This window comes from Vigna unguiculata, chromosome 8 (assembly GCF_004118075.2).
Source record: "Vigna unguiculata cultivar IT97K-499-35 chromosome 8, ASM411807v1, whole genome shotgun sequence".
NCBI classification, from domain to species: Eukaryota; Viridiplantae; Streptophyta; class Magnoliopsida; order Fabales; family Fabaceae; genus Vigna; species Vigna unguiculata.
Genome location: NC_040286.1, coordinates 29,240,934 through 29,257,096, shown reverse-complemented (window position 1 = coordinate 29,257,096; position 16,163 = coordinate 29,240,934). Strand labels below are relative to the sequence as shown.

Genomic DNA, 16,163 nt, shown 5'->3' with positions numbered 1-16,163 from the left:
TTTGCTATAAATGTAATTATAATATAGTTTATATATTTATATTTATAAAAAAATAGTTATGTAAAATAAATGCTTATAGTATATTTTCCACATGGTAAGAGCGACTCTAGTGATAAATGCTTGATGGAGTTTTAGTTGGTGTAAGAATCCAACTCAAGAAAAGTGTACAATGTATGCAAAACTTAAGCATCGTTGGCTTTAAAAGTAACTATTATTTCTTGATATTAGATAATTTCTCATTAGCAACACTTAGAAGAAAAATAAAAAAAATGTTAAAATATATGGTGAATTTGAATTGACGAAAAATTAAACTAAATATGATTCGGTAATTTACGTCAAAGTTGAAAATACTTAACTTTCATTTTTCATATTTAAAACATGGATAAGAGCCTTCAAACTTTAATCCAAGCACATACATAGTTAATTGAAAACGAGAAATGAAGAACACAAATAAACATAAAAATGAAATCGTCAACCGCAAACAGCAATTAAAATGAACAAACACAACAGGATCATTTGATGACTATTGAATCATCCAACATGTTTTTCTATGTTGCTAGACTTGGTAAAAAAACAGTGAGTAAAAAACTGTGTTAAAGTAGAAATGAAGATAGTTGAAAAACATATGTTGTTGTGTTGCAATGGCACTGAAAGAAAGTCCCTTTTGTTTTCCTCCTTTGTTTGTTCAGTGATTTATTTACCTAAAAAAGTTGTCATCAAAATATCCGGCGGTTACATTGCAAAATGATTACACTCATTTATTACTCCTCATCACTCACTCTCCGCATCTGCACCCACCACCTTCTTCTCTCAACCCAATCCTTCAATGGCTGCAGCTTTAGAGTGCTGGTCCAGCCGCGCCACCGCCGCCGCCGACGATGACACGGTGGAGCAGGTTCTCATGCGCACCCACCACAGATCTGAAGGCCCGGCTTCCACCCCTAAAGACCCCTCCTCCATCCCCAACGTCCAGAAGAAGTTCCAGAAGCTCACCCGCAACGTCTCCGAAGCCATAGCCTCCTTCAGAAACTCGCTCAACCTCGATTCACCTCCTTCCTCCAAAGCTGATGCCTCTTCGCGGAAACTTGCCTGGGGAAGTGTCGTTCGCAACCTCACTCAGCTCTACCCCGGAAGCCAACTCCCAGAGAAACTCATGTCCAACATTCGCAAGCATTATGATTCCTTGCCCCTCAGGTCCCAGAAAATTAATGCCGCCCAAAGTTTTTATCTTTACTCGCAGTTTCGGTTTTTTTGGTGGTGTGGGAAAGTTCCAAATTTTGTGCGTTTGGAGGCTTTGAAAGTCTGTACCTGCGACTGATGTGTCTGGAGCTGATCGTGGATGGAAACTTTGACATTGTGGCTGAACTGGGATTGGGTTGTTTTTGAAAATGTCGATGCCAGTCGCCCATTTTGTCAAGTTTCGATCTTGTCGTACCAATGCTTGATCTTAGTTTCCGCTTTTCGTTTTTTCGTCGTGGGTTTTGCTATTTTTCATGCCTCACCTTCCCAAGTTCACTTGTGTTTTAAATTGTGGCTGCCATCTTGGTTTTATCACATTTATTGTGGATAAATGCTACTGATGCAGTTGCAATTGAAGTTGTTGATACTTTAAAAACCTGGATGTTGTGCTAAAATCGCGGTGGTGGACTTTTTTCAAAGTAGTTTGAACTTTAAACGACTTAAAAGACAACATATACGGGTTGCTTGTGGAATCATGGGTGTTTTTTTATTGTTTTTTTTTTTTTTGGTTTTAACAAGATGTGCTTTTTTCGATGTGTTGCAGTTATGCACAGGCTGAGTTTGATATGAAGGATGTGTTTCTTCACATAAAGTTGATGGAGCAAGCTTCGGAGAGTGACCAGCCTGCGATTTTGATTCAAGAGGATTGTGATGATGAGGTTCAAGGTTCTGCTCTGAAGCTCACGTTTGCTTGCAACTCTCCGATTTCGTGGCCTGCGATGTCGGGGGCATTGGATAGTTCCTCCATTTGCTGCAAGAGGATTCAGATCTTTGAGAAGAAGGGTTTCACCTTGGGGGTTGTGCTTCTTGTGGTTCAGTCTGGTCATGATAAGTTGGTGAGGACCAGGGTTGAAAATGCTTTGAAGTTTGCAATGAAGAAGCCTAAAACTGGTGCTGTGAAGCTCCCCTTCGGGCTCTGTGGGTGCCAGGAGGAAAATTCTAAAGGGAGAGATCTTGTGGAGATCGAAGAAGAATACGGTGATGGTTACCGTGGAAAGGAATTTGAGAATTCAAGTCAAAGGATTCAGCTTCAGGTGCCTTTGCCTTCTTCATCTTTCGTTGTGTCAGTGGATGAATGGCAGACCATACAGTCAGGTGGGGAAGAGATTGAGAAATGGTTATTGAACTCAGATAGTGTTGAGTTTGTTGAGCAGATTGGGCCAAATTCATACAAGGGAGTATATATGGGGAAGAGGGTTGGGATCGAGAAGCTGAAGGGGTGTGATAAAGGGAATTCTTACGAGTTTGAGCTCCACAAGGATCTGCTGGAACTCATGACTTGTGGTCATAGGAACATTCTGCAGTTCTGCGGTATTTGCGTGGATGATAATCATGGGTTGTGTGTGGTGACCAAGTTCATGGAAGGTGGATCTGTTCATGACCTGATGTTGAAGAACAAGAAGCTCCAGAGTAAGGATATTGTGAGGATTGCAGTTGATGTGGCAGAAGGGATCAAGTTTATGAATGACCATGGTGTTGCATATAGAGACCTTAATACACAGAGAATTCTGTTGGATAGGCATGGAAATGCTTGCTTGGGAGATATGGGTATAGTCACTGCCTGCAAGAGCGTTGGAGAAGCTATGGAGTATGAAACTGATGGTTATAGATGGCTAGCTCCTGAGGTTTGTCCCTATTCATTCTCACTCGTTTGTTATTTAGAAAAATACTTGTTTCAATTGCGTAAAATTTGTCACAGGAATATGTTCCATAGTCATATGTAGTTCTGTAGTGTCTTTGCCATGCATAGTCCGTAATATTCTCCAGCTGACCATCAACCTTTTCTTTATAAGAAATAAAAGGTGAAGAATTAGATCACAATTTGGTATCTACCCTTTTTGAAAGATAGGGTCCCTCCTTCTCAATAGTTTCACACCTAAACCTACACACCTAATCTAAATCTTTTAGGTAAGGTAATGGATGAGAATGCGTTCTATGCTTTTTACCTACTGCTAAACAAAATCTTTTGACATGTAATGGTCTGCTTCTTCTAAACATAGGTGCAAAAGTACTAATTCTCCTATCCTATGCTCATGGATCCGCTCTATGCTTCCTCATTCCATGAAAATTTTAATATGCACCATCTTTATTCTCAACAATTTGGTAAGATTGAAATCTACCCAACATGGAAAAGAAAAAGATTGTCGGTATCTTATGCTTATTTGGCCAACCTGCTGTACTCCTATAAGAATTTTAGAACACCACCTACTCACCAGCATTTTATCACCTATATTACTCAAGCCTTTTTTCCTCTTTCCCTTCTCACTCTGAAAAAACAGTTTATGTCTTGCAGTCTAAATCTAATGAAGTTTCTTTAAACATCTCACTGTATCCTGCACGTGTTAAAGGAAGAATGAAGAATATGTCATTACTGATTTCCTTGTAAAGTTTAGTGCCGGTAATCTTTTCATTGTCCTAAATAATGTTTCAGCAAAAGTAATGTATAAGAATAAGATCAAATTGTAGTTTGAATTTTTCTTCTCTCTCTTTCTATTTGTCCTCATATACACACTATCTAGTTCGGTGACAAATTCCAGTCTAAAGTGTTTTAGCTCTGTTATCTTTTTTGTCTGTTTCTCATGTTTCAGTACACATTGAAAATGACATACTAGATGTTCAACTATGGGCAATTTAGAGTAACTTTTGTGTGCTTTGTTGTCTCAGAGAATGCTGTTTAGATCCATTGTATGTAAAGCAATGCTGAACTATCCTACATTTAAAAGAAACTTTACGTCACTTGTCCTGGCATCATTGTTAGAGCATGCCTAACATGTCCTAATAATTGTTTTTTTCCTTTCACTTTATTGTGTTTACCTTTATATGGGCACTCGTGTATATCATTAGGAAAATAAGTGTGCTTGTGTGATGCCCTATTATACCAGAATTAATCCCTTGCTGGAGCCCGCATGTCCTTAGGCTTTAAGCCTTTAGCATGATCTTTGCCCCAGCACTCTAGTTCTTTGTCCTACTGATAAAGGGTACTCTCAAAGCCCTCACACCTCGTGTGCAGGCAGAAAAAAACACAAAAAAGCTATCCACTAAAGCCATTCATTCAAAGAGAAAAAGTGATAACTGAATAGAAAGACATGTAAAAGTTTTCACTCACAAGAGTGATATTATTTGGTTGTTGTGAATAAACAAGTTGGTTGTCATACTTTATTAGCAACTCTTCTCGTTACACATCACTTACAAACACACCAGTTCACGTGTGTAGGTGACAAACATTCATCTTGCACAACCACACAAATGAGTGATATGACAAGTTGCCACTATACATGTGCAGTTGTGAACTGATATGTGTCCTTATGATGTTATTTTTTAGTACATATTTTCTAGAGTTCATTTTTTATGTATTAATGGTGTAGAATTTTTACACTGTCAGCTAATCAGAAATCATCATATGCATTAATTTTAAGATAAGTATAGTCAGTTGCGGATTTAAGACCCTAAGTAATGAAGGCAAGTCAAGTGATGTATTTGTACATTATCAACTACACACAAGTTTATCATAGAGTCTTGAGTTCAAATATATAAGATTATGTGGGACAGAATATTTTTTTTTTCAGATACTTAGTAATAATAATTTTAACAAAACCAGGGGTCCGCCACTGAGTATAGTAAAAGTCATTAAATTTATCATGCATATCAGTCTATATAGTTAGATGAATCTTTTACACATTCAGTGCATTCACTATTTACTCTTTTTTTGCTCAAACATGACAACAGTTACATTGTCTTCATACTCACTAGTTTTACCTTATCTTTTGTTGGGCTGAGAACAGATAATAGCAGGGGACCCAGAGAATGTGACAGAGACATGGATGAGTAATGTGTATAGTTTTGGGATGGTAATTTGGGAGATGGTAACTGGTGAAGCAGCATACTCTTCATTTTCACCTGTTCAAGCAGCAGTGGGCATTGCTGCATGTGGGCTTAGACCAGAAATCCCAAAAGACTGCCAACAAACTCTAAAATACATTATGACAAAGTGCTGGAACAACACCCCTTCCAAACGCCCTCAGTTCTCTGAAATCTTAGCCATATTGCTGCGACCAAACTGCAACAACAGATAAACTTCCACATATAGCAAGTTCATGGACAAGGAAATTATGTGTCCATGGATAAACATGACATGTATCCCCCTTTTATGGCAGTAATGAAGATGTAAATTTTCTGCTTTTCACAATCTTGTATTTACTGTCATCTCTTGATGACAAATCCAAATGTCTTTGTCATCATAATCACACTCTTTTCCATTTCATGATTGTCTGAAAATGAAAATATATTACAATAGAGAAAACAAAAACCAGGTTCTGATATTTTTTACTTAGTGAGTAGTTCAAAATAAAAGCAATTAATCTAGTTTTAACTTCGATGGTGTATATGAACTATTTTTTACTTAAAATTCAGTCACAAGTACCCTTTTTTGTGCTGTTTTTCTTAATTTTAAAGTAAGTTCTTATCTTGAACATTTTAAATAATGAAAGCTGATGGTACTTATTGCAACAAGGTTAACATTTATGAGAGGTTATCTAGGAGCATTATGTTGTGAAAACTAGGATAATGTTGTGAGGAATATGCTTTCTGGGGCCTGCTAGTGGCCATTTTTGTTGGTTCTTCCTTTGTTTTTTCTGCAGTGGCTATCCAAAGGGTATCAAAAAGGGGTCCCTTTTGATTTTGTGTTTCTTTAGTGGTGAAATAATCCAACCCTTTCAGTAACGAAGTGACATGTTTCGTGCAAGTGCTGGGCACAATGATATTTACACATATCTGTTCCCATGGTTGAGCCTATTGAGGGAAAAGTTGAAATGGAATTGATCTGTAGAACATGAACCAGATTCCTCAAATTACTACTATTTTCTACTGTTTTTGTATGCATGAACCTGAAATCTTGCATGGGACAAAGCATTTCTTTAGACAGCGATTGGGAATTTAGGATAAAGAATCTGTTAACAATTTCAAAAAAACTATTCTTTTTTTATGCACAAACGAATTATGAGAATGTGAATCTATTCTATGTTTATAAATTACAAATGTGGATTTATAGTGGAGTGAGGGATTTGGCTTAGAGGGAAAGATATTTTTAATTTATAGAGGTAAACTTTATTCCTTTCAATTTTTTATAGTTTGCTATATTATTAGATGAGAAAGTTTTCCACCTTCAATCCTAACGTTGTTTATAATATTTTGTATAGTTGCAATAATTTATTAAATTTACAATTTTATAAATACTGGTTTCAAGTTTATACGAAGTTAACTTCATATTTTATATCATCTATTCTATGAAGTTTTAAGTTGAAAATCGTTAAAATGCTATAGATTTAGTAATCTTTCCCCTTGCATTTTATTTATTTACCACTTCGATTCCATTTGTTTTTATTGTTTTAATTTCCATTTCCATATTATTTATGGAATGGATTCAAATTAATATAATGATTTTTTTAATTATTGTATGCAATTTCTTTATTTTATTTTTTGCTTGATTTTCCTATATCACCACACAACTCCACATCCAACTATGTGCAAAATTATTTTAATCTTTCAATCCAAACTTTTCAATATTATTTTATCCTATTGTTTTCACAACCATTTATAGGTTTATAGTAAATAATATTAGAGTAGCAACAACTAAAGTAGAAATCAAATCACCATCTTAGTCAATATTTATTCAAAATCTAAAACTATAAACCCAAATTAGTTATAAAAATACCACATTCAAAGAAGGAGAAAGTAGTAATAACAAGAGTCAACATAAAAAATACCCAATTACCATAAAAATAATTGTGAGGAACAACGATTATGGTATGGATCAATACACAACTAAAAGGTCCTTGACTAAAATTTACAATGTCATTGGGTTTAGTTTTGCAGAAGAAGAGGGAAAAAAATAAAATAAAATTTGGACAACAATGTCATGTGTGAAGAGTAACGCAAAGAAAAATAAATAAGATGGATGCGATTTAGAAGTCTAGAAATTAATATAATAAGTTGGAGGAATTAAAGATTTTATTTTTAAATAGACCAATAAAGTAAGAGATCATAAACATTTTATGTAATACAAATAAGAAAAAAAGGAGCCTTAATCAGTTTTATTTTGATTTGTTATTTAAAGTAATTTACTCAAACTAGTTATTTGAAGGAATTGTTATTCAAACTGGCTGTAATAGAGCAAACAATTTCAAACAATTTTTCTGAAACATATTCAGGACAAGAAAATACTAATTAGATTAAATATCAAGTATTTATTGTTAGGTTAAAATCCTATTTTGTTCTTCTCATTCGTATGAAAAATCTAATTAAACGTTAAAAATTATTTATAATATACATCAAATCATTTTATCTATAAAATAAAATTAATTTAAATATTTATTTATTTTTTATGTGAAATAATTTGATATATTAATTTTAACAAAAATCTAACATCAATCTAAAAAAAAATTAAGTTGAATCATTATATAAAATTAAAAGATTAAATTGAATAAAATAAAAATTAAAAATATAATTGATTTTTTATAAGAATTAGAGAATTAAAAGGATACTTTATTTCTAATTTATTAATGTCTAACTTTTGTAATTTTTAATTTACTATGAGCCCAAAATTAATGTCATGATTTTTTATTTTTTTCATTTTTATATCTTAAGTGATGAAATAAATAAGCATATTGAGTTTATAAAAAATTGACGTGAGGTATATAAGACCACTTAAAGTAAGTTAAGAACACACATTTTAAGACAAAGCAGTGAAAAGAGTAAGGTTTATGTTATGTATTTATTAATTTCTTTCTCATTCACTTGTTGTCCAAACGTAGTATTAATTTCTGTTTTTGGAATTTCCACGCTGACATAGATAGAGGGGTTGAAAACGAAGGGCAGCAAAGAAGAATCCGACGTCGTTTGGAGTGAAGGACAAGTTAAAACGGCGACGTGGCAAGTACTCATCCCGGTGCATTGGTTTTGTCCACCCCGCTCACGATTCTTCCATAATCACAGTAACAGGCCCACTCTCTCTCTCATTGCTGCAAGAGAAGACAGAGAGAAATGGTAGCAAGTAAAGCAAAAACCCTAGGTGCGTAGAACAATTAACAAACAATAGTTTACATGCAAATCCATAAATACCCTTCTTTCTCTTTCTCTTTCTCTTTCTTTCTTTCTCTTATACCCAATCTTATCTCTCACACACACACACTCACTTTACAACTTCAAACCCAGCTTCAAAGAAACCTAATCTCTCTCTCTCTCTCTCTCTCTCTCTCTCTCTCTCTCTCCGATTCGCACACTTCAATCTGATTCCATTCCTTCCTTCTCTCAAGTTTCATTCGGTACGTTCGCTTCCTTCGATTCCGTTCCACCTAGATTCAGATTCGTCTACTTCTTCCTTCGTTCTTCCAACCTCGAATCTCGTGCTACTTAGGGTTTTGCATAATTGATTTATTTTTATATGTCATCAGCTGCATGGATCTTGTTTGTTATGATTTTGGTTTCAGTTTGATTGATTTTTGTTGTGGTGATAATTTCGATGGTGCGGTTGCGTTGTGTCTTATGCAGTTTACTGCACTATATGCTTCCTAGAAAGAGAGCGAGCGAAGGAGGAGTGGTAGTCGAAGGAGAGAGTGACGCCGCCACCAACAGCAATACTTCGAAGAAAGCTCGGATCGGCTGCTTTGCTGCCTGCTCGGGCGCAGAGGAATCGGCGGTGAACGACAGCGGCCGGGGATTCAGTACCAGCGGCAGCGGCGGGGACAACATCGACGGCGGGAACTCCATCGAAGGAATGGCGTTCGGGGTCTCGCACCCAGCGGAGATCGACGAGGATCTGCACAGTCGGCAGCTCGCCGTCTATGGCCGCGAGACCATGCGGAGGCTCTTCGCATCCAGCGTCCTCGTTTCGGGGATGAAGGGTCTTGGCGTTGAGATTGGTAATTGGGTTTTCTAACGCTTCAATTGTAGCTTTTTTAATTTCTTTCAGGATGTCTTGTTTTTGTGTTGGTTTTCTTAGGGGGGTTATTTATGGGAATGACAATGGTAATAGTTTTTGTTTTGGTGGATTTTTGTTGTTGTCCTGCCACGGGTTTCCCATAGTCTACTGGATCAGATACTACTACTTGTGCATTAAACTTCTATCGAAGCTCCCCTCATTTAACATTTGCAAAAGTCAAGATACATAAATAAGTTGATTTTAGCTTTTAAGAGGTTTACCTTTTCATTTTCTTCTATTATAAAGGGTTACGAAAAAGTTTTTCCAAAAAGGGTCTAAATTAATTTAGACTAGGTGTTCGTACTAGCAGTGGTTTACCCTCTGTCCCCCTCTCTAAATTAAATGAAAGGAAATCGTTTAGTTTGTTGTTTGATAGGATTGGTGGTAGGAGGATTGGTAATTTGGTTCCTTTTCCCCTTTGTAGGCTGAGAAATGAAGTGAAGGGGGAGGGGAGTAATAGACTTGTACAATTCACGACCTTGTTATTTGTATTACATGCTTAAAATGATCACTGGTTGCCCACGCTCACTATTTCAAACTTTATATTGTTGACTTGGGAATTGGGATGCTATTTCACTGTATGAATATAGCTATCAACTGTTTAAAAGTCGTCGTTGGATATTTTTGGGCAACTTTGCTGAATGTTTGTACTTATGTGGTATTCTTTAGCTAGTTTGAAGAGTATGTACATGAATACATAATGCAGTTTAAACCATTTTGGGACTTTGATGTTTTTAATGGTTGTCATAGAGATTTGAGTAGTGTAAGCTTGTTTTTTCTGTAACCAAATAAATTTACTACCTGCAGCGAAGAATCTCATTCTTGCTGGGGTGAAATCTGTAACCTTGCACGACGAAGGAGATGTGGAGTTATGGGATTTGTCCAGTAATTTTGTGTTTTCAGAAAATGATGTTGGCAAGAACAGGGCAGTGGCTTCCGTTAGTAAGTTGCAGGAACTTAACAATGCCGTGGTTGTACTAAGCTTGACAACTAAGCTGACAAAGGAACAACTGGCTAATTTTCAGGTACTTGCAGTTTTGATGTCTTCTCCTTTTTCGTTTTTGGAACTTCATTTTTTTCCTTAAATGCACTTATTTGTTCATCTGCGTCATATGAAGTGATTATATGTGCGCTGTGGCTTGTGTTATTGTCCATAGAACTCTTGGAAGAAGGATTTTGCTTGTGCATATGTTGAAGGGCAACTTGTAATGTTATTTATTTATGTTCAATGCCATGTACTTGAAACTTCTCCATTGATGCTCAGTATTTGCAAAACCTGGTGATTAACAATGGCTGAACAATATTGTGCCATTTTAAAATTGGATTGATGAAGTAGGGGCATTCCTGTTAATGCATAGTCAATGGTTCTTATGTCTGTAATACTACCATGCTTCTGTTTTGCTTTACATATGCCTGAGTTATTTGTTAACAACTTAATTGTGCTTCTGAGTTCTGAATGTAATGAGGTACTTGGTTATTTTCTCTCGGTTTTATTTGAAGTTAATTAAAATGTTTTTGTTGATAAAGGTATGTTAAGTGATTATCGATGATTGTGATTGTAGTATGGTGTGTTTTCTGGGGTAAAGACGAGTATTGGAAATACTGTGGCTACCTGCTATGAGACAACTAATTGCATGTGTTAAACCTGATTAGTTGTGTACGGACAATTACTCAATTAACTACGATGGTCTTTGCAATGTTTGATAAATAATATTATTTGTAAAAATCTGAAGTGAAATAACGTTAGATTATATATTGATCATGAAACTGTGAGGAACATGTTTGAATTTTCTTGACCATATCAGCAAAATTTAATGTTGAGAATTTTGTGACTTTGAAGTGATTTAGATTGTGAAAGTTGGTTAATGGTGTACTTTAATGTGAATTTATTCCGCTTACCTGCAACATGAATCTATGTAGTTTTATTTATTTCAACTATTTTGTAGGCTGTTGTTTTCACTGAAATCAGTCTTGAGAAAGCCATTGAGTTCGATGATTACTGCCACAGTCATAAGCCTCCTATTGCCTTTATTAAAACTGAAGTTAGGGGCCTTTTTGGTTCTCTGTTTTGTGATTTTGGGCCCGAGTTCACTGTTTTTGATGTTGATGGAGAGGATCCTCATACTGGTATAATTGCATCCATCAGCAATGACAACCCAGCTCTAGTTTCCTGTGTTGATGATGAGAGGCTAGAGTTTCAGGATGGAGATCTGGTTACATTCTCTGAAGTTCATGGTATGAAAGAGTTGAATGATGGAAAGCCAAGAAGGATAAAAAATGCTAGAGCGTATTCATTCACTCTTGAAGAAGACACCACAAATTATGGTAGATATGAAAAAGGTGGTATTGTCACACAGGTCAAGCAACCAAAGGTTTTGAACTTTAAACCACTGAGGGAAGCACTCAATGATCCAGGTGATTTTCTTCTGAGTGATTTTTCTAAGTTTGATCGCCCACCACTACTGCATTTAGCATTCCAGGCTTTGGATAAATTTGTCTCCGAGATAGGTCGCTACCCTATTGCTGGTTCAGAGGATGATGCACAGAAACTTGTATCCATTGCCAGTGATATTAATGGTAGCTTAGGTGATAGAAAATTGGAAGACGTGAATCCAAAACTTCTACAACAGTTTGCCTCTGGTGCTCGGGCGGTATTGAACCCTATGGCAGCTATGTTTGGTGGAATTGTAGGACAAGAGGTTGTAAAGGCATGCTCTGGGAAATTTCATCCACTTTTTCAAGTAAGTAATAATGTTCTTGGTAGTCATTGTATCATCTTGTATTTTGAAATGTTGTGTGGTGCAGCTGAAGTGTGACCATATTGTCTTATCTAAAATATTTTTCTTGGACTTAGTCAACCATTTGGTTTTGCGCATTCAGTTTGCTGCTTCAGTTGATGTTTTGTTCCTCTGAACTTTCTACACTTTGTTGAATTTGATTCATATAAATGAAATTTGATTTGACTAAAATTTTTATTTTTGGACCATGTTCTTTTCTTTTAAGACAACTTGAACCCATTGAGGTTGAACAAAATTTCAGTTGATACCCCTCACTTTTTATTATATATTATATAACAACATAACACGATATTCTTTGTTATCAACGATCTCCCCCTTTTCTTATGCTGTTTTATATATATATATATATATATATATATATATATATATATCAGGGAGGTAAAAATAGTGTCAAAAGGGGGAGGGCTGTATGGGGCATAATTTCATTAAACCTGAGGGATGAGTGTAATTTTCCCTTTGTTTATTAGTATATGTGATTCTTCTAGCATTCAAGTATGACATTATACCACCTCTCTGCATAACCCCCCAAATACTACTTTGAACTGAAAGTTAGCCTTAACTTGTCGCATTACCATAGGTGTGTTACTGAAATCTCTGAAAAGCTTTGTGCTCTGGTTCACTCAAATGTGTATATACCAAACTTTAAGCAAATGATTTTATGTATGGATTAGTTTAAATAGTTTATATTCTAATGATGTGTAGATCAGGATTCCAATACAATAGTTCTAAAATATATTGACTTCTTTTGTTTGCTTAGGATGTATAGAATAATAGACATAATTTGTGTCAGGCCACTATATCTAGTCTATCTTCACTTTTTTGTTTTCCTACTTATTGGGCGCTTTATTTTTTTTGAGCTTATAATGCCTGTCCATTTTGCAGTTTTAACTTTAGTTCCCTGTCTGATCTTTGCAGTTTTTCTACTTTGACTCGGTGGAATCACTTCCTACAGAACCACTGGATCCTAATGATTTAAAACCATTGAATAGTCGTTATGATGCTCAGATTTCAGTTTTTGGACAAAAGTTGCAGAAGAAATTAGAAGATGCTGAAGTTTTTGTTGTTGGATCTGGTGCATTGGGATGTGAATTTTTGAAAAACCTTGCTCTAATGGGAGTTTCTTGTGGCCAGGGAAAACTGACAATTACAGATGATGATGTCATAGAAAAAAGCAACCTGAGTAGACAGTTCCTCTTTCGTGATTGGAATATTGGCCAAGCGAAGTCGACAGTTGCTTCTTCAGCTGCTGCTTCTATAAATCCTCGTCTGAATATTGAAGCTCTGCAAAACCGTGTTGGCCCTGAAACTGAAAATGTGTTTCATGACACCTTCTGGGAAAATTTGAGTGTTGTGATTAATGCATTAGACAATGTAAATGCAAGACTATATGTTGATCAGAGGTGCTTGTATTTCCAGAAGCCACTTCTTGAATCTGGAACACTTGGAGCCAAATGCAATACCCAAATGGTTATTCCCCACCTAACAGAAAATTATGGTGCATCAAGAGATCCACCTGAGAAACAGGCACCTATGTGTACTGTTCACTCCTTTCCACACAACATTGACCACTGCTTGACTTGGGCTCGGTCAGAGTTTGAGGGTTTGCTTGAGAAAACTCCAGCTGAAGTAAATGCATATTTATCTAATCCAAGCGAATATACTAATGCAATGAGGAATGCTGGTGATGCTCAAGCTAGGGATAACTTGGAGCGTGTTCTTGAGTGTTTGGATGAGGACAAATGTCTGACTTTTGAAGATTGTATTTCATGGGCTAGGCTAAAGTATGTTTGTTTGATAATATATGCTTGCGTTCTCTTGTGATATAGTCAGAGCTTATTAGATTTTTTTGTGTGAACTACACTCATACATGGTTTTTCACTCACAGGTTTGAAGATTATTTTGCTAACCGGGTAAAGCAATTGATTTATACTTTTCCTGAAGATGCTGCAACTAGTACTGGAGCTCCTTTCTGGTCTGCACCAAAACGATTCCCTCGTCCACTGGAGTTCTCATCATCCGATCCGGCTCATCTACAGTTTTTGATGGCAGGTGCTATATTACGTGCAGAAACATTTGGTATTCCAATCCCTGATTGGGGTAAGAATCCTAAGAAGTTGGCTGAAGCAGTTGATTCTGTGATTGTACCTGACTTTAAGCCCAAGAAAGACGCAAAAATAGTGACAGATGAGAAGGCCACCAGTCTCTCTTCTGCTTCTATAGATGATGCAGCTGTGATTAATGATCTAATCGCCAAGTTAGAGGTGTGCCGGACAAAGCTTCAACCAGATTTCAGGATGAAACCAGTTCAATTTGAGAAGGTCTGTTTTTCTTTCATTGAGTTTTTGCTCTTTCTGAATTTTCAGGGATGATGGATGATAAAGCCTTCTCTGTTGTTACATTGAATTTGGTAGCTTTGAATTGGGGTTTTTGTTTATATTTGCTGGGGAATAGGAGTCGGCGAAGTCTTTCACCTGCATTTCATTTATTTATTATAATTTACTTTCATCCAAAGTTAAAGATGACCTTTGTGTTGGAAAATTACAGGATGATGACACAAACTACCATATGGACCTGATAGCTGGACTTGCTAACATGAGGGCACGGAACTACAGCATTCCTGAAGTTGACAAGCTGAAGGCCAAGTTCATTGCGGGTCGGATCATTCCAGCAATTGCAACATCAACTGCCATGGCCACGGGGCTTGTATGCCTGGAGCTGTACAAAGCTTTGGATGGAGGGCACAAAGTGGAGGACTACCGGAACACGTTTGCCAACTTAGCACTTCCTCTGTTTTCCATTGCAGAGCCAGTTCCACCCAAGGTCATCAAGCATCAAGATATGAGTTGGACAGTTTGGGACAGATGGATCGTAAAAGACAATCCTACTCTAAGGGAGCTTCTTGATTGGCTGAAGGCAAAAGGTTTGAATGCTTATAGTATTTCATGCGGAAGTTGTCTGCTCTATAACAGCATGTTCCCTAAGCACAAAGAGCGAATGGACAGAAAGATGGTGGATTTGGCTAGGGAGGTGGCCAAGGTGGACATACCTTCATACCGGCGTCACTTGGATGTTGTGGTTGCCTGTGAGGATGATGAAGACAATGACATTGACATCCCCCAAGTATCCATCTATTTCCGTTAGGTTCTTTTCGACCTATCAGGTGTGTCTCAGACTTATCTTTAGTTAGAAATAGAATATGCTTGACTTTCGGCTCCATATTCATAATGTTATACACATGGCGACACTGTCGACCATATATTTTATATGAATTGAAAAGTAACTTTAGTTCTTTGTATGTTATCTCTCGTTCTTGCGACGATGAAATGATGTCATTTTCCGAATAGATAAAACCCTTGGCGACAGGCTCATTGTGGAAAATTTACTTAGTTATGATGATTCTTGAGGTCGCTTGAAAATTTGAAGATTGGGTTTTACCTTTCCTTCCACTTTGTGGATCCTCTAATTTCTTAGATATAATGCCTTATCTTTTTAGTGACGTTGATTAACTGATATTTACATTCTTTGAATGACAAAAATGTATCAGGTCATGCAGTTGTTTTGCACGAGTATTTTTTATTTTTTTCATCAACCATTCGTGGAGTCGACGTTAATTTATTTTGGAAAGAGTCCCACTCTGAACAAAAAGAAAAATAAATGAAGTGTAATATAAGACTTTTGCGAGGTGAAACTTGTAACATGTATTTTACAGCATCTCCTCTAGTCAATAATATAAAAATATTATTTATCGAATTGTAATTACGGTAATTAAATTAAAATTTTAAGTGTAACATTTTTAAAAGTGTCGATTCTACCAGGGTTGAAACTCGAAAAAGTACAGTAAATTGTTTAAAAATGATTTAACATTTGAAATTTATTTAAAGTAGAAGTTTTTTCTTTTTTTGGATTTGTTATAAGATTATTGTATGCGGAAATTTTTATAACTTGATCGTCCAGGTTTTCGGTTAAATGAGAAAAATGTCAATATTTATTTGTTGATTCTTTTAGCCTAATTCACATAGACGATTTATTATTGAAAAAATCATGTGCACTTCGGTCATCTCTTAAGTGAAGAACTTGGTAAAGATATAAATATGAATTATGTTGGCTTTTTGTGTTAACTTCGAAGTAAAGTTTGGTATTAATGAATCTAT

General features: G+C 36.1%; 2 protein-coding genes across 3 annotated transcripts; both read left to right on the top strand.

Annotated features, from left to right (window-relative positions):
- Positions 1-639: 639 nt before the first annotated feature.
- Positions 640-5,565, top strand: LOC114194925. The gene is made up of 3 exons (XM_028085329.1): positions 640-1,194; positions 1,784-2,864; positions 5,022-5,565. The coding sequence occupies exons 1-3, from the start codon at positions 827-829 to the stop codon at positions 5,310-5,312; spliced, it is 1,740 nt and encodes a 579-aa protein (XP_027941130.1). The 5' UTR covers positions 640-826; the 3' UTR covers positions 5,313-5,565.
- Positions 5,566-8,098: 2,533 nt separating this feature from the next.
- LOC114195228 (ubiquitin-activating enzyme E1 1-like) lies at positions 8,099-15,452 on the top strand. Of its 2 annotated transcripts, none has more exons than XM_028085625.1 (7): positions 8,099-8,305; positions 8,785-9,155; positions 10,022-10,239; positions 11,161-11,955; positions 12,928-13,793; positions 13,898-14,330; positions 14,557-15,452. In XM_028085625.1, the coding sequence occupies exons 2-7, from the start codon at positions 8,798-8,800 to the stop codon at positions 15,151-15,153; spliced, it is 3,267 nt and encodes a 1,088-aa protein (XP_027941426.1). In that variant the 5' UTR covers positions 8,099-8,305; positions 8,785-8,797; the 3' UTR covers positions 15,154-15,452. The 2 variants fall into 2 exon arrangements, with proteins under 2 accessions (XP_027941426.1, XP_027941425.1); XM_028085624.1 differs by lacking the exon at positions 8,099-8,305 and adding an exon at positions 8,312-8,558.
- The last annotated feature ends 711 nt before the right edge of the window (positions 15,453-16,163 follow it).

Coding starts and splice junctions, on each gene's coding strand:
- LOC114194925 (XM_028085329.1), top strand. CDS start 827: ATGGCTGCAGCTTTAGAGTGCTGGTCCAGCCGCGCCACCGCCGCCGCC. Junction 1,195..1,783: donor TATGATTCCTTGCCCCTCAG/GTCCCAGAAAAT, acceptor GATGTGTTGCAG/TTATGCACAGGCTGAGTTTG. Junction 2,865..5,021: donor ATAGATGGCTAGCTCCTGAG/GTTTGTCCCTAT, acceptor GGCTGAGAACAG/ATAATAGCAGGGGACCCAGA.
- LOC114195228 (XM_028085625.1), top strand. CDS start 8,798: ATGCTTCCTAGAAAGAGAGCGAGCGAAGGAGGAGTGGTAGTCGAAGGA. Junction 10,240..11,160: donor AACAACTGGCTAATTTTCAG/GTACTTGCAGTT, acceptor ACTATTTTGTAG/GCTGTTGTTTTCACTGAAAT. Junction 13,794..13,897: donor ATTTCATGGGCTAGGCTAAA/GTATGTTTGTTT, acceptor TTTCACTCACAG/GTTTGAAGATTATTTTGCTA.